General features: G+C 40.8%; 1 protein-coding gene across 2 annotated transcripts in view; it reads right to left on the bottom strand.

Annotated features, from left to right (window-relative positions):
• LOC134356117 (cyclin-dependent kinase 13-like) overlaps positions 1–17,614 on the bottom strand; it is a 136,208-nt gene that overhangs the window by 41,173 nt on the left and 77,421 nt on the right. For both annotated transcript variants that reach the window (XM_063066747.1, XM_063066738.1), the window contains exons 10-11: positions 11,503–11,619; positions 2,736–2,867 (exon numbers count right to left, since the gene is read on the bottom strand). In XM_063066747.1, coding sequence (XP_062922817.1) covers positions 2,736–2,867; positions 11,503–11,619 — 249 coding nt within the window. The remainder of the gene's footprint in view (positions 1–2,735; positions 2,868–11,502; positions 11,620–17,614) is intronic.

Here is a 17,614-nt window from a genome sequence, read left to right on the forward strand (position 1 = left end):
TTCAGAGGAGGTTCACGAGGATGATTCCGGGAATGAAGGGGTTAACATATGAGCAGCATTTGGCAGGTTTGTGCCTGTACTCACTGGAATTTAGCAGAATGCAAGGGAATCTCATTGAAACGTACCAAATGCTGAAAGGACTCGGTAGGGTGGATGTGGAGAGGATGTTTCCTCTGGTGGGGATGTCCAGAACTAGACAGCATAGCCTCAAAACTGAGGGGGTGACCTTTTAGAACAGAAGGAAAGAGGAATTTTTTTTAAGCCAAAGAGCGGTGAATCTGTGCAATGCTCTGCTACAGACTGTGGTAGAGGCCAAGCGGAAGATGACAAGAGTCCTGATTGATCAGATCAAGGGATATGGTGAGAGAGGTGTATGGGGTTGAATGGGATCCGGGATCAGCGATGAAGAAGTGGCGGAGTGGACTTGATAGGCTAGATAGCCTAATTCTGCTCCTATGTCTTATGTCATTCAGCCCTTTGCCTCCAAGTGAAAAAAAAAGTACAACCTACACACTAGAAGAGCATCACTTGCAAATCCTCATTCCATGAACATATGACATCACAGAGAGGGAGGAGCAGGCTACTCTGCTAGTCTAGCATCCATGCCAATTAATATCATGGCCCAGCCTTCATTTCTGTGCTAGCTCCCCATATAGCTCTTGATTCCATGTTTATTCAAAAGTTCATTGTGAATACACAAGAGCATGTAGCCTTAATAACCCTCTGTGGTAGAGGGTTCCAGAGATTCCCCACTCTCAGTGAGGAGCTCCTCTGTGCCTCGGTTTTAAGTAAAAACACACTGATCTTGTAAGCAAAAATATAAACATGCATTCTACAAATCCAAATTCACTTCATCTACAGGTAGTCTACTGACTCCGCTTGTTACATCGTTGGAGCACTTCAGCAAAATTTTTGAACTTGATTAACCCTTCAGAAAGTCATGCTGATGTTGTTTAATTGCATTAAGCTTCTCTAAATCACAGGTTATTTCTTGATTTTAGACTGCAACATTTTGCCAACAGATGTAAAACTAACAGGCCTACATAGTCACTTGCTTGTATTCCTTCATTTTCCATTCATTATTGTGTCTATCCAGTCAGCTGGTAACTTCTCAGATTCAGCTCAAGTCTATTCCAATCCTCCACCTTATTTCCCTGTATTTTATCCCCTCACAGTTGCCATACTAACGTTGCCCCATCCCCTACCTACGGTAGCCAGTGTACCCAACAAATGGCACATCGCTGGGAAGAGTTAAGAAAATCATTGTGTTCACAGGGAGAACATGCAAACTATCTCCAGACAACAGTAGATGTCAGATTTGAACTTTCATCACTAGAGCTGAGGCAGCAATACCATCTTTAATGCCACTTATGTTGCCTCGCGGGACAAACTGTACATTTTGTACAGCTTTAATGGTGTGGCCTTCAGTTACTGCAATTTTAATTTTTGTCTGCTTCGGGCAGATGGGGCTCTTCAGCTGTGTTTGACAGCTCATTTAGAAGGAAAATACTGATCTCAAATAAATCCAGAACTGGAGTCCATAAGGCAGTCATACATTGAGTTCAATGCTGACTGGGAACTCCTGCGATGCCACTGCCGTTCCCTTGGTATCATCAGATGCCTGGAGAGGGGATGCCTGCTTCATAGGCAACAGCTTGCTCACCATATTGTACTGCCCTGGCTTGTATATCAGCTACATAGATGGCTAGAATGCAATATTCATAGTCGACCCCGACAAATGGAGGCCTCTCAATTTTTGTTTTCCAAAAAACTCTTGCAAGTTGCTCAGAAGTGCTAGAAACATTCAGCAGGCCAAGCAGAGTGTTAATATTTCAGGTGTCAAACTGGTCATTAGACCTGCTGAGTGTTTCCAATCTCATCTGTTTATATTTCTGATGTGCAGTTGTTAATATTGTTTATTTGTACCGATACTTGCAATTATCTTATCATAAATGAAGGAAAAATACAAACACGAGGAAATCTGCAGATACTGGAAATTCAAGCCACACACACAAATTGCTGGTGGAAAGCAGCAGGCCAGGCAGCATCTATTGGAAGAGGTACAGTCGACGTTTCAGGCCAAGACCCTTTGTCAGCACCCACGAAGGGTCCTGATGAAGGGTCTCGGCCCGAAACGTTGACTGTAACCCTTCCAACAGATGCTGCCTGGCCTGCTGCATTCCACCAGCATTTTGTGTGTTGCATAAATGAAGGACTTCAGTTATGATAGAGGACATGAGGAATCTATGAAACTGCTGCCTGCCAAGCAATAAAACAGTTTCTGAGTCTCTACGAATAAAAATAATGGTTTGATCTTAGCATGGAGCTAAGTCCACAGAGGAACTCACTACCAAGTCTTCACCCAAGAAAACAGACATCTGCAGCCCCTCAAGTAATTTGCTGCAGTACCACTAATGCTTTATTATTCTGGATTTGCTGCTTTTAGAGCAATGTCACCTAACCTCTGGGAGCTGTGATTCAAATCACATTGATGCAACTTTCCTAACCATCTAATTAAGACCATCCTGCTTATTGGAGGTTTACATTGTGATTTCATTAAAAACATCCATGATAATCTTTTCTGTAGAATAACTGTAGATTGAGTTGATTAGAACCCAGCAACTCCCATACAGAAATGCAAACACTAGCTGAACATCAATTTTTCTTCTCTCCCCCAAATCTGGCATTTTGTGCAGAAGGTCCTAATGCAATCAGAAGTCCAAAGAATGACTTACTCAGGCGGAGGCATTTTTGTAGGATCCACCTCTCTCAGGAAGTCGGACTGAAGAGCCTGCTCTGCCGTGCAGCGCTTACTGGGATCCAAAGCTAACATGTGATCAAAGAGATCCAAAGCAGTTGCCGGAATACTGAAAGCATAAACAGAACATTGGAAATAAGCCCATCTTCATCTCTTTCAACATCTTCAGATAAGTTCACAATTTTTACTGCATTTCCTTGAACTACATCTAAACGCAAGTTAAGCAGGTGCTACACCTTGCCTAAGGGTGACCTGCAGGGTAGCAGATGACAAAAGCACCTTACATCTCCTTTGGTAGTAACGTATCTGCACCCTGCCCCCAATAAACAATACAGTCACTCCAAAATAAGATTCAAACTTTATGTGCAGTATATTTTACAAAGATGGAGCAACAAAGAATAGGATATCAATGAAGTCATAAGCATGTATCCACACTGATTAAATCCAACATCTGAAGACATCTCTCTCACAATTAGAGGGGGTAGGTTTAAAATTACAGAAGTTAAGAAAATGACACAAGCAGCCTGATGAGAAGATCTTTGTAAAGGTAAGTCCCAGAAATATTTGTAGTACATTGTGTGTCAACAGTGAATATACGTTAACAGAAAAAGACTACAGCTTTGAGGCTAGTTGTAAGTCTAGCACTACAATAAATCTTAGATGATTTCTTTTTCTGATATCAGCAATGACAAATTAAGGATTAAGGCATGAAGCTTCCAATGTTTTCCAACCATCTTTATCATTAACAGCTCGGCCTTGGAAAGTAGTCCTTTTGCATACAAGAGCTAAGACCTAAAAATATTTGATCACCCAGAAGAGGAAATATTTTCAAGTGATAATGGAATATATAGATAGGATTATGGAAGAGAAATAGGAGGTTCGGCCAATTTGGAATAGGTTAACAAAGCACTGAAGGGGCAATAAAATTGATAAGGCAAGAGACAGAGGATTTTACTGATTACATCTCCTGCTACCTCAGGAAAGCAGCCACCATAATAAAAGACCCCTTACAGTGGGCCACTCTCCCCTCTTCCATCAGGCAGAAGATACAAAAGCTTGAAAACCCCTAACACCAGGCCTAAGAACAATCTCTTTCCTGCTGTCGTAACACTCATGAACAGGCATCTTGATCTCAATCTACCTCAGCATAACCCTTGCATCTTATCCACCTAACTCCACTTTCTCAGTAACTATAACACTATTCTGCATTGTGTTTTTGTAGAACCTCAGTATTTGATTCCGCCTTTAAGTTTGACAAGCAAGTTAATGCAGTAGTAAAAGCCAGTTTTTTCCAGCTTCGTACTATTGCCAAAGGTCGTTTCTCTCTTTCAAAGACCTCGAGAAAGTCACCCACGCCCTTATATCCTCCCGCTTGGACTACTCCAACTCCCTGTATACTGGGATTAGTCAGTCGTCCCTGTCCCGCCTGCAACTGGTCCAGAACGCCACAGCCAGGCTCCTGACAGGTGCCTAGAAGAGGGGCCATATTACTTCTATCCTGGCCTCTCTCCACTGGCTTCCAGTATGGTTTAGAATTGATTTTAAGGTTCTCCTGTTTGTTTATAAAGCCCTAAATGGGCTGGCCCCCTCCTATATCACAGACCTTCTAACCCCTTATTCTACTTCCAGGTCCCTCAGGGCAGCTGACTTGGGGCTCCTGGCTGTCCCACGATCTAAATTTAAGTTCGGGGTGACCGTGCCTTTGTTGTTGTAGCCTCTAGACTGTGGAACAGCATTCCCCTCCCTATCAGACCTGCCCCCTCCATTGACTCTTTTAAGTCCAGGCTCAAAACTTACCTTTATTCACTTGTGATTGAATCTTCCTGATGTGGGTGATTTTTGGCTTGTGCTGAGGCTCATGTGTTGTTTATTTTGTGCCAATAAGCTGTGCGTCTTGTTGCTTATATCTGTGTTTCTTGTATTTGTGATTTTAGCTACCTGTTATGGTTTGTACAGCACTTTGGTCAACATGGGTTGTTTTTAAATGTGCTTTATAAATAAATTTGACTTGACTTGACCTACCTGTTCACACAGCATGCAAAACAACTTCTCACTCTCAGTAAATCTGACAATACTAAACCAATTACTGAGAAAGGTTTTGAGATATTTTGTGAGTTGAAATGCAAAAATAGCTGTTGCTAAAAGTGAGATGTACTAATAGATTGCTACTCAACCACTCGACAGCTGAGGCTCTAGATAATCAGTTTGAAGTTCCATAATTAAAAGGGAAACAGATAGATGAGGGATGTCTAATGAAGAACTGTCACTTTAAGATCGCAAATATTTCAGCTTCAGACCGCGTCCTTCATAGAATCAAATCTATAGGGGATACATTATTCAGCCTAATATCTATGAAAAGTCATTACCCTCAAGGGAATAGGATATTTCTGTTAACAAATCTAGATTACTCAATTTTACCGATCTCCCCTAGGTTTTCTTTGTTCTAAAGCAAACAACTACAACTGAGTTAATCACCTATCATAACTAATTTGTCAGCCTTTGCAATATGCTCATTAATCCCTTCTGAACCCTCTGGTGTCAACATCCTGAGGGATCATGACTGGAATTGTACACAGGGCTATAATTCTAGTATAGCCTGATATCATGGCTCTTGTATTCTATGCTTTGGATATTGAAACAAGCCATTTCTTATCATCTAGATGCCACATGTCAGACTGTATGAATAGTCTTGTCAGAGTATTCTGTACACAGTACATCATGAACCACACTGTCGCTTCAACAATTCATAACATATGGTTGAATCCTATTTAGTGTTTCGGGGGGGGGGGGGGAGTGTTGACTGTGAAGTCTCTTGTTGTTTTTGTTCCACTCAAGGAAACTTAAAATTTTCCAATCCTCCTTTACCAAGCTTGCTGACCGAAGGAGTGGTGACTGGGGAGAAAGAAGGGCTCTAATCCACCATACCAGATGCTTAAACCATGCCGCACCAATAACAGAGTTTTAATGTTCCTTTATTATTTTGCATAATAGGTTATCATTGTGTATTGACAACTAGCCAGAATCTTTTCAGCTTTTATTGAAATCACCCTATCCTATTGTACCTATTTACAACAGTTTCTCTGTTGTAAATTTGGTTCCAGAAGCACAAACATGGATTTGCAAGTCAACTTGTCAGCGTTGTCGAATACAGCGTTAAGAATTCCACTCTACAGTTTTTGACAAGTTCATCTCTTCGATTAGGCATTTGGTCATCTTGCAATGTGGTTTTCCTTGGCATGGCTTCCATCATTTTTAGTTCAAACTCTGAAGCACAAGGCATATTGTTGCAAGGAGAGCAAAGATAATATTGTTTGCCTCTAACAACCTCATCCAATATAATTTAAAATGATTTCCTATTCACAACATTAACATTATGCAGCAGTCATTGAGATTTTGTGATCCCTCCTGACAAGTCACTAAAAATGGAAGATGAATGCCAGGTCTGCTGCCAGCATTTTGAATGATCTAACTAAATCATCCCTGTGCCTGTTTTTAGGCTTTGACAGCTTATATTATGTTGCCCAGGGTTGACAAGGCTCATCCCAATTGATAGCAGCATATTTTGTTATTGTTTAGATCTTAATTCTAGGTTTAAAAAAAGACTTCAGCATTAAAAAACTACTTTTGCAGTCCATCTGAGTGAGATGCACATGGACAATGAAAACATTTCTCTGAACCCATTAAAAGAAGACAAGTTTTATTCATTTTTGTTTTAAAACTTAAGACAAAGATTAATTTTATAAAAATTGTAGCTTTCGTGTTATAGAAATAAAGTTCCAGCTTTATTTGTCACGTACCTTAAAGCATACAGTGAAATATGTGGTTTGCATCAAATCTAATCAGCGAGAATTGAGCTGAACAGCCTGCAAGTGTCACCATGCTTTCAGTACCAACATACCATATCCTTAACAATTTAAACTGGAATCCCATGACTGAATGTTTAGCTTGGTGATTGGAGTCCCACTCTGTTTAAGAAATGTGCAATTGTTGAAATTTAAAATGAAGTGAATTAACTATTTATATGTTATACATTGTTCCATACAATTGAAATTGCCCATAGCAAAGATTTAATATATTTTGTCAAACGTGTAATTCAGCTGGCTAATTACTACAGCATTGCACTCACGAGGTTGGATTGCCGCATAGTAAAATATTGTTTCATTCCTTAGTTTATTACAAAATTTAAAAAAAAGGAAGTCAGCGAGTGAAGTTAACTGGTTTATTGGCCTCCCAGTAAATATGAGAGAAGAAATGGACACTGCATATCTGAGCTTTAGACTCGTTTTCAGGTAATGAATTAGACAAATTTAATTCAAGATGAAACAAGCATCATCTTGCTTAATCTATCTTCAGCATATTTTATAATCTCTTAAAGGCTTTGATGGACTTAACCTTTGTGTTGTGCAACCTTCAGTTCATAAAAGCAAACCCAAGGTTGAATTTGTGAAATCTAGTGGGTTCATTTTGGAAATAAAGTAAAATACTAAATAGATTAGATTTTAAAAATTGAAATGATGAATACAGGAATAGTAAACAGAGGGACATTGGCATTGTCCATAGTCTCCTGGAAATGGCAATGCACGTAGATAGGGTGAATGCATATGTGCATTGCACGGAATATAACAGCTCAACTTTTATGTTGAGACCTTATAAAACACTAGTCAGACTGTTGTCACACTATAGGAAAGATATGATTGTGCAGGTGAGAGTGCACAGGAGATTCGCCAGTCTGTTGCCTGGATTGAAGAATGTGTTATGAGGAGAGTGGATAAGTTGGAGTGCATTTTCCCAGCAGCAAGTCATAGGTAGGTGAGAAAATGCCATAGATGGAGCTTTTACCCATGGTAGGAGTATGAGAAACAAGAGGGCATAGGCTGAAGGGGTTTTCAAGCAGATTTGGGGTAAAGTTTTTTTAAAATATGCTGAGAATAGTTGATCTTGAAGTGGCGGTGGAATCAGATATAACTGTTACGTCTAAGGCATAGAGGGATACGGACCCAATGCTGGCAGCTCCTTTGTTCTTTTGCTTTTTTTTTGTCCCCTCAAAGTGATTCATCCCACACTCCAATTGGCATCCATTTGCCATATTTGTACCAACATAAGCCATTCATAGATATCTTTCTGTAACCTAAAATCTTCCTCCTATCCGCCACCTTGTTAATTTGGGAATCATTAGCAAACCTCTTAGTTGCAATCCCTGCCATAAATTTCCAAATCATTTGCAAATTCCATGAAAAGGCAGAAATCTGGTTAGCATCAGCCTTGGCAACCATTACCTCCCTGCTTTCTCCCACCAAGGAATCTTGAATTCAACTTGCCAAATTACTTCAATAACATGGACTTCTACTTTCTTACTCTACTTGGGACATGAAACTTAGACGAATGTCATCTATTATTAAATGTGTCAAACTAACCTCTTAATTTCAGCTGTTAGACATGAGCATCCCCTCTCCCTATTGATATAAAAACTGGATTCTTACAGCACAAGAATAAATGGCAGGATTTCTGCTACTAGAACCTGGCATCTTATTAGTATTAGCCTATTACACCATATTCCCAATAGAGACTTCCTAATCCTAATCTATGATCAATCCCTATTTCTTGTTAAGGCTACACAAACAAAATGCTGGAGGAACTCAGCAAGCCAGGCAGCATCTAAGGAAATGAATAAATAGCCGACATCTCAGGCTGAGACCCTTCTTCAAGACTGGAAAGGGAGGGGGAAGATGCCAGAATAAAAAGGTGGGGTGGGAAAGAAGGAGCATAACAAGAAGGTGTACGGTGAAGCCAGGTGGATAGGAAAGGTAAAGGGCTGGAATCTGATAGGAGAGGAGAGAGGACTGTAGGAGAAAAGCGAAGGAGGAAGGGACCCAGGGGCAAGTGATAGGTAAGTGAGGAGGCCTGAGTGGGGAATAGAAGATGGGAGGGAAGGAGAAGGGAAAGTAGGTTGTCTTTTTTTAGCCAGTAGGAGAAATCGATATTCATGCCAGTGGGTTGGAAGCTACCCAAATGAAATATAAGGTGTCACTCGTCCTCCTTGAGGGTGGCACAAGAGGTGGCCCTGTACCTGTATGTCAGAACGAGAATGCGAATTAAAATGCTTGGCCATCGGGAAGTTCTGCTTTTGGCAGAAGGAGCAGAGGTGCTCGACAAAGCAGTCGCCCAGTTTACAAATGGTCTCACCAATGTCAAGGAGGCCACATCAGGTGTGCCGGACACTGGGACTCTGCATGGAGGCAAGGGAGAAGGTGAATAAGGTCATAAGACATAGGAGCAGAATTAGGCCATTCATCCCATTGAGTCTGTTCTGCCAATCCATCAAGGTTGATCCCAAATCCCACTCAACCCCATACACCTGCCTATTCGCCATATCCTTTGATGCCCTGATTGATCAGAAAACTATCAACTTGTGCCTTAAATATACCCAGAATCTGTAGCAAAACATTCCACAGATTCACTACCCTTACCTCTGTTCTAAAAGGTCGCCCCTCAACTTTGAGGCTGTGTCTTCTAGTTTAGGAAACATTCTCTCCACATCCACCCTGTCTAGTCCTTTCAATATTTGGTAGGTTTCAATGAGATCCCCATCCATTCTTCTAAATTCCAATGAGTACAGGCCCAAAGCTGCCAAACACTCTTCATATGTTACCCCTTTATTCCAGAATCATCCTTGTTTACCTCCTCTGGATTCTCTCCAATGACAACACATCCTTTTTGAGAGGAGCCCAAAACTGTTGACAATAGCCCTTGTGCGGGATGACTGGTGTCTTATAAAGCCTCAGCATTATCTCCTTGCTTTTATATTCTATTCCCCTTGAAATAAATGCCAACATTGCATTTGCCTTCTTTACCACAGACTCAACCTGTAAATTAACCTTCTGGCAATCTTGCACAGGGACTCCCAAGTCCCTCTGCACCTCTGATGTTTGAACCTTCTCCCCATTTAGATAATAGTCTGCACTATTGTTCCTTTTACTAAAATGCATTATCATACATTTCCCAGCAATGTATTCCATCTGCCACTTTTTTGCCCATTCTTCCGATTTGTCCAAGTCCTGCTGCAATTGCATTGCTTCCTCAGCACTACCTACCCCTTCACCTATCTTTGTATAATTCGTAAACTGCAATCAATTCCATTCTCTAAATCACTGAGAAACAATGTGAAAAGTAGTGGTCCAATACTGATCCTCAAGGAATACCACTAGTCACTGGCAGCTAACCAGAAAAGGCCCTTTTATTCCTATGTGCTGCCTCCTGAATGGTGTAGCACTTTGGTCACTTGCAGGAATAAGTGGCAAGAAGGAGATTAGTAGTAAGGTCCTTTTGGGGATGGCAGAAGTTGCAGAGGATGGTGAGTTGGATGCGCAAGTTCATAGGGTGGTTGGGAAGTGGAACTCTTATCACTGTTAAAACAGCAGGAAGATAACATGAGCGCAGATGTTTGGAAAATGGGGCAGATGTGGGTGAGGGCAGCATCAATAGTGGAGGAATGTAACCCCATTCGCCGATTTCCGGCAAAGGAAAGAACAAATATGGCAGAGACCAAGGCGCGGGAACTGTACAAAGGGAATAGCATTTTTATAGGAGATAGCGTGTGAAGAGGTATAGTCAAGATAATTGTGGGAATTGGTAGGTTTATAAAAGAAATCAGTTGAAAGTTTGTCTCCAGGATGGAGACAGAGATCAAGAAAGGGGAGGGAGGTGTCAGAAATGGATCAAGTGAATTTAAGGGCAGGGTGGAAGTTGGAGGTAAAATTGATGAAACTGACAAGCTCAGCATGAGATCATGAACCAGCACCAATGCAGATGTCAATGTAGCGCAAGAGTTGGGAGTATTACCAGGGAAGGTGTCAAACAAGGACTGTTCTACATAGCCAACAAAGAGGCAGGCATACCTGGGGCCATGGCTACACCTCCAGTCTGGAGAAAATGGCAGGACCCCAAGGAAAGATTGTTGAGGGAGAGGACCAGATCTACCAGATGGAGGAGGGTGGTGGTGGAGGGGAATTGGTTGATTCTTTTGTTAAGAAACGAGTGGAGAGCTTTGAAACCTTCTTGATGGGAGGTATAAATAAATAAGGATTGAACATCCATGGTGAAAATGAGGCAGTCAGGGCCAGGGAATTGAAAGGCCCCAGTGTTTTCAGTAAAAACAGGCTGGTACAGAAACACGAATGCCCTTGAACGGAAAATCCTATAGAAAGTAGAGGATATGGCACAGTCTATTAAGGGTAAAGCCCTCTACACTACCGAGCACATCTACATGAAACACTGTTGCAGGAAAGCAGCATCCATCATCAGGGATCTTCATCAGCCAGAACCTCCATCATCCTCTTCTTGCTGCTGCCATCAGGGAGGAGGTACAGGAGCCCCCACCACCAAGTTCAGGAACAGGTACTACCCCCTCAACCATCAGGCTTTTGAACTGAAGGGGATAACTTCACTCAACTTCACTTGCCCCATCACTGAAATGTTCTCACAACCAATGGACTCACTCTTCATCTCATGTTCACGATATTTATTGCTTATTTATTTACCATTTTTATTTCTTTCTTTTTGTATTTGCAGTTTGTTGTCTTCTGCACACTGGTTGAATGCCCAACTCGGGCAGTCTTTTAATTGATTGTTATGGTTATTATTCTATAGACTTATTGAGTATGCCCACAAGAAAATGAATCGTAGGATTGTGTATCGTGACATTTATGTTTTTTGATAATCAATTTACTTTGAACTTTGATACTTACAAAGAATATTCCTCTCTTAGCCGTCTGCGATACTGCTTCTTTGGCTTCATTGTGTGGAAATATGGTAGTTTAATCACATCAGGCCACACTGCTGGACATGGGCTACCACAGATTCGACTGTCAGACAAACAAGTTGATGGATGAACCATAATTTCTTTTTAGTACATTATGACATTACCAAAATACTACTATTGCTTGAACATGCAGTAAATCCATTACCAAACCCTTCAGTGTATGCCAACTAATGCCAGAGAGCTTGACCTAATAGTTGCCACCTTGAAAAATGCAGGTTATTGAACCTAACATGTCCAAATAGTTTTGACTTTTCCCCACAACACAGAACAAACCAGGATATCGTCTCTTCTGATGAAGGGGAACAGAGCAGATTGCTCTCCACAGATGCCGCCAGGCCTTTCAGGCTTTGTTTCAGAATTTGCAGACATTTTCATTTCCTGTTGCCGTTTCCAATTATTATGTAAGCAGACAAGAGCACAAGAAACTGCAAAGTGCAGCAGACTCAGCCCAAATCATCACTATGACGACTTGGCACTACAATGAACTTTTTTTTTCCCTGTTTTGTGTTCTGTCTTGTTTAACTTTGGAAAACTTGTGTCTTTATGCATGCTCAGTTATCTGTTGCCAGCTGCTCATGATGCAACTGGAAGCAGCTGTGTATATATGTGCTTGGGGATATGACAGTGAGCTCGACTTTGACTTTGCAAGACAATGAGTGATTATGCCTGATACGCATCAGTTTCCCCCCTCCGCACCTCAGCAATATTGATCAATTATCATTATTCTGGAATCCTCCTCCCCTTAAAACCCTGCTGAAATAAGGGCAAGAAATATTCTGGTACAGAAGAGATGGCTTGTACTTTTTAATCATTGCTGTTTAAAAGGTCATTCTTTTTTTCTAGAAAGACATTTACAATTTACTTAAAGAAGCGCTTACCAAAGACTACTTTGTGGTAGCTAAAAGTACCCTCTTTCTGGTCAGCTATTAGACAAGAGTGCACTAAGGGACTTGAGCATCACATGTTGCTGGATTACTCCAGTGTCAATATCCTTCACTGACATTGCCACCAGCTTTACACAGAAGTGTTGAGATGCTGGAACTCTCAGTCAAGAGTGCTGCATTACCCAACTTTCAATAATAAAGCTCCCAAGCCTTGATTTCACAGCAGCTTCCTATACGACCCCAGAATATGCCTTTTCACCCCTTTCCTTCCAGAGGACCAAGCGGAGATGAGGCTATTCACTTGAGTTCCCAGGGAAACAAACTAGTTCTGTTTACAGACACCCTTAAGTCTAGTTTGTCCATAGTGCAGAAAATTCACAATATCACTCAATAAGATAACCATATCTTCACAGTATTGCAACGAATGGCATCAAAAACACGTCACCACCAGTTAACTCAACTCTGACAACTGGCACTCATTTATCAATTGCACTTTATTATGCACGAGGACAGCATAGCCCTTCTCACCACACTGTTCTAAACTTGGAATAAGGAAAAACCTGTTTTTTTCTTTCAGAAAGTGACTAGTTGGATGCAGATATTGACAAATTGCTAACCTTGCAGATGTTTAATTTCTCCATTTCCATTATGAATCATCAATCACAGTACAATAACAGATATTAATAACCAATTAAATCTAGACTTTAAAGGCCAATAATACAGATTTAGTAAAGTAACTGACCCATAATAAGTGTCACCCTACAATGCTTCACTTGCATAATTATCTTGTCCTGGAATGCTAAATGGCATGGGCCGCATGCTATGTAAGGGGAAGCTATGCTCTTCAAAGATACCTCTTACTGGGATTGACTACACGGCATCTGCAAATTATCCTTGTCTTCATGATTATCTGGATTATGATCACCTTAATGACCATTCAATTTAACAACACCACTGATAAGAAACAATAGCTGAAAGTGTAGAGTGCTGTCCTGCATAGGAACGAATGTGTGCACATACACTGGATTTTTGATTTTAATATTATGGGAGCTTATATGCATTACGAGTGCACACAAATCCAGCTTTGAATAGATTGTACTTTGAATTTTATGATCACAATCTGGTCTCCTCTACACTGAAGGAAACCAAACACCTGGGTGACAGATCAAATCACTACCTGATCTAGTGAGCATTTCCTGCCTTCTCTTCATAGTTTCAGCTTCAACCCTATCCTGCATTTCACAGCTTTATCACATTGCTGTGCTTGTTCTCTCTTGGTATTCATTGACATCAAACAGAAACCGAACCCTGAACTTCCTCTACCCATTTCACTCAGCTTTCCTCCCCCATCTTTTCTAAAAAAATACGACTATCTTTTTCCCTTCACTTTCTCTGTTCTGCTTAAGTCTTCTTAATTATTAAATCATTACTCTTTCCATATATGCAGGTTTTTTAAATTACATGTTATCTGATTGCTTTATGGAACAACCTCCACTCAGCTGAAAAGAACGATTCCTGATGAAGGGTCTCAGCCGAACACTGACTGTTTATTCCTCTCCAGCATTTTTGTGTGCACACTGCTCTGAGTATCTAGCTGTTTGTCACTTTAATTCTTCAAATCCCATTCTGATCTTCCAACCCTTTGCCCAACAAAACCCAATGCAAGTTTGATGAACATCGTCCAGATAGGCATGTTGGAGTCCTCAGAAGTTGAGATTGTCATTCATTTCCAAAAAGACCACTTGACATCAGTGGTGATTGAACAGGCCCTCACCACCATAACCTGTGTCAGTCCATTTTAGACCCCACATCATCACATACATTTAATTATAGAGCACTACAACCCATCTTCCACCCATCTGGTCCATGCCTAATGGTTTTTCAGCATACTCTCATTGACCCACACCTGCACCACAGCGCTCCATCCTCTTCCCATCCATATGCTTATTTTACCTTCTGTGAGATGTTGTAATCAAACCCACATCCACCACTTCTGCCGGCAGCTCGTTCCATACACAGCACCGAGTGTGAAGTTCCCCCTTAAACATTTCACCTCCCACACTTAAACTCTGACCTCTAGTTGTAGTCTCACCTAAGCTAAGAGGGAAGAGCCTCCTTGCATTTACCCCATCAACACCCCTCAATTTTATGTACTTTATCAAACCTCTCCTCATTCTCCAACATTCTAGGGAATAAAAGTCTTACCTATTCAACCTCTCCCTACAACTCATGCCCTCAAGCCCTGGCAAAATCCTTGAAAATTTTCCTCTGTATTTTCTTTTGCTTGCTTCATTCTTCCCTCTTCTTTGTAATTTCTGACTATACGATTTAAAACTCAATTTTTCTTTTTCTTTAGTTCTGATTTGAAATATTGGCATTCACTACTGATGCTGCTCAACTTGCTGAGAACTTCCAGTAGTGTTTATTTTTATTTCAGGTTTTCAGCAGCTGCTGCTTTTTTTGCTTTTCAGTTCTGAACAGTTTTGTATATATTTGACAGTTTAAAAATAACTCCATGAACCAGGTACTAAACTAAATTGGTATATTGTATTATGATTATAATTTTATTACATCTGGGTCACAAGTGAGCAGCCTACATTTTACATGATACAGTAGACAGAGAGAAAAAAAACAAAGGGCACATTTCACACTTCTAAATCAAGTTACTTTGTGACAAAGCCAAACATGTGTCAGGTGAGCAAGGACAGACCAAAATGAGCAAAGTAACTTTTTATAGAGTCTCACACACAAAAAATGCTGGTGAACGCAGCAGACCAGGCAGCATCTATAGGAAGAGGTACAGTCGACGTTTCGGGCCAGGACCCTTCCAGCATTTTTTGTGTGTGTTGCTTGAATTTCCAGCATCTGCAGATTTCCTCATGTCTGCGTTTTTATAGAGTCTATTCACTTTAAGATTCCATAAGACATAACAGCAGAATTAGGCCACTCAGTCCATCAAATCTGTTCCATAATACTATCATGCTCGATTTATTTTCCCTCTCATCTTCATTCTCCTGCCTTCTCTCTGTAATCTTTAATTCATTGACATAACGGCTACCAAATGAATTTGTGAGGAGTGAGCCTCGTGGCATGAGCAAGAAATCAGTCTGTTTTGGCATTTTAGGTGCTTTTAATGGTCATGTGAGTAAGAAACTCAGCCAAAATATTTAAGATTTGATCTCAATTGCTGTGTGGCTCTTTGTGATCAGTGGATAGGCTTCTGCTTTCGTGTGGTGTCCTTCTTTCAATGATGAAGGAGGACGTTACTACAGTTCAGTGTTTATGGATTGGACTTTTGCGTTTATGGACTATGGACTTTTTTGGACATGGTTTTTATTTTGTGTTTTCACCTTTTTTCCCCATTTTGTTGTGCAGGTCAATGCTCTTGCTGCATTTTGTACGAGGAAGGGTTTGGAAGGTTGATGATCGGGATGCCATTCTTTTTTGTGCGGGATGCAGGTGGGTTTGATGTTTCTCTCTGAAACGATTTTCATGTTCTTTCTTTGTATCGTGGCTATCTAGAGAAGACTAATCTCAGAGTTGTATATGGATACATACTTTGATAATAAATGAATCTTTGAGTTATACCAAATTATGAGGGGCATGGATGGAGTTGCTTGAGACTAAAACTACAGGCCATGGGTTCAAGGTTCAAATGTTTAAAGGGAACATGAGGGGGATCTTCTACATTCAGAGTGGTGAGAGTGTGGAATGAGCTGCGAGCAGAGTGGGTTCTAGTTCAACATTAAGAGAAATTTGGATAGGTACTTGGATGGGAGGAGTGCAGGTCAACGGGACTGGGCTGAAGGATTGGTTCTGTGCTGTAGTACTCTACGGGTGCCCAAACTTTCTGTTTCAGAGACTGCGTACACTACACCACCCACATACAATTAACAAGGTGATAATTTAGCAAATCTTGCTATTGTAAACTGAGAGAATGTTCATGAGAATGATTCATGAATGAAAGGGTTAACGTATCAGAAGAGTTTGATGGCTTTTGGCCTGTAGTCCCTGGAGTTTAGAAGAATGAGGAAGGAATCTCATTGAAACCTACCGAATATTGAAAGGCCTCGATAAGAGTGGACATAGAGAGGATATTTCCAATAGTGGGTGAGTCTAGGACCAGAGGGCACAGCCCCAGAATAGAAGAATGTCTGTTTATAACAGAGACAAGGAGCAATTTCTTTAGCCAGAGGGTGGTGAGTCTGTGGAATTCATTGCCACAGATGTAAACTTAAATTCACCAGACCAAATAACCACAGCGCAAAAAGATTGTTAATTATCTTTTCACCAGTTTATTTCTTTGAGCTCAGCCGGCGAGGGAACTTGGTCCTGACATCAGGGGGAGAAACGTTCTCATCCCTCTGGCGGATCAAACAAGTTCACTGCTCGACTCCCAGAATTGTTACAATTTATAAGGCCACCGATACAAAAGAACAATCAGTTCAATAGACATTCCAGCTACTCAAATAGAGCAAAACTTAACAACTTAGGTAATAGACTCCACCAAATTTAAGCTTTAATTAAGAAAGGAATGTCCCGTCTTATCTCCATCAGCAATCACCTTCTGTCAAAACCAAAAGGTGTGAAAAATCAGGAGACATCTTTTGTGGATCTGTGTGAGCTTTACCTCTTATCTCACTCCAAAGAAGCAGCTGTGAGACATCTTAAACATGCTGTAGCCATTCACAAACCAGAATACACAGACACAGTACTCAACCTTAACCCATTATTTACAGGAATCTGAGAATTCCCCCAATTCCCTTAATACTTTATCACAGACAGCTGTGGAAGTCAATTCACTGGGTACATCTAAAACAGTGATTGATAGGTTCTTGATCAGTGAGGGGATTAAAAGCTACAGGGAGAAAGCAGGAGAATAGGGTTGAGGGAGATAATAAATCAATGATGGAATGGCAGCACAGACTCAATGGGCCGAGTGGCCTAAATCTGTTCACTTGTTTTATGGCTCAACTATCAGGCTTAAGCTTTCAGGTGGCAATCAATAGCCTAACTCATTATGACTGTCATTACTTTAAATTATTTCCTGAATTTCCTCTATTTTATTACATTTTAGGAATTATTTCATAGCACACTAACAGCACAGTTTGTAAATCGTAACATGGACTTTAATTTTAGCAAAGTTTAACATCA

Source organism: Mobula hypostoma, chromosome 1, assembly GCF_963921235.1.
Source record: "Mobula hypostoma chromosome 1, sMobHyp1.1, whole genome shotgun sequence".
NCBI classification, from domain to species: domain Eukaryota; kingdom Metazoa; phylum Chordata; class Chondrichthyes; order Myliobatiformes; family Myliobatidae; genus Mobula; species Mobula hypostoma.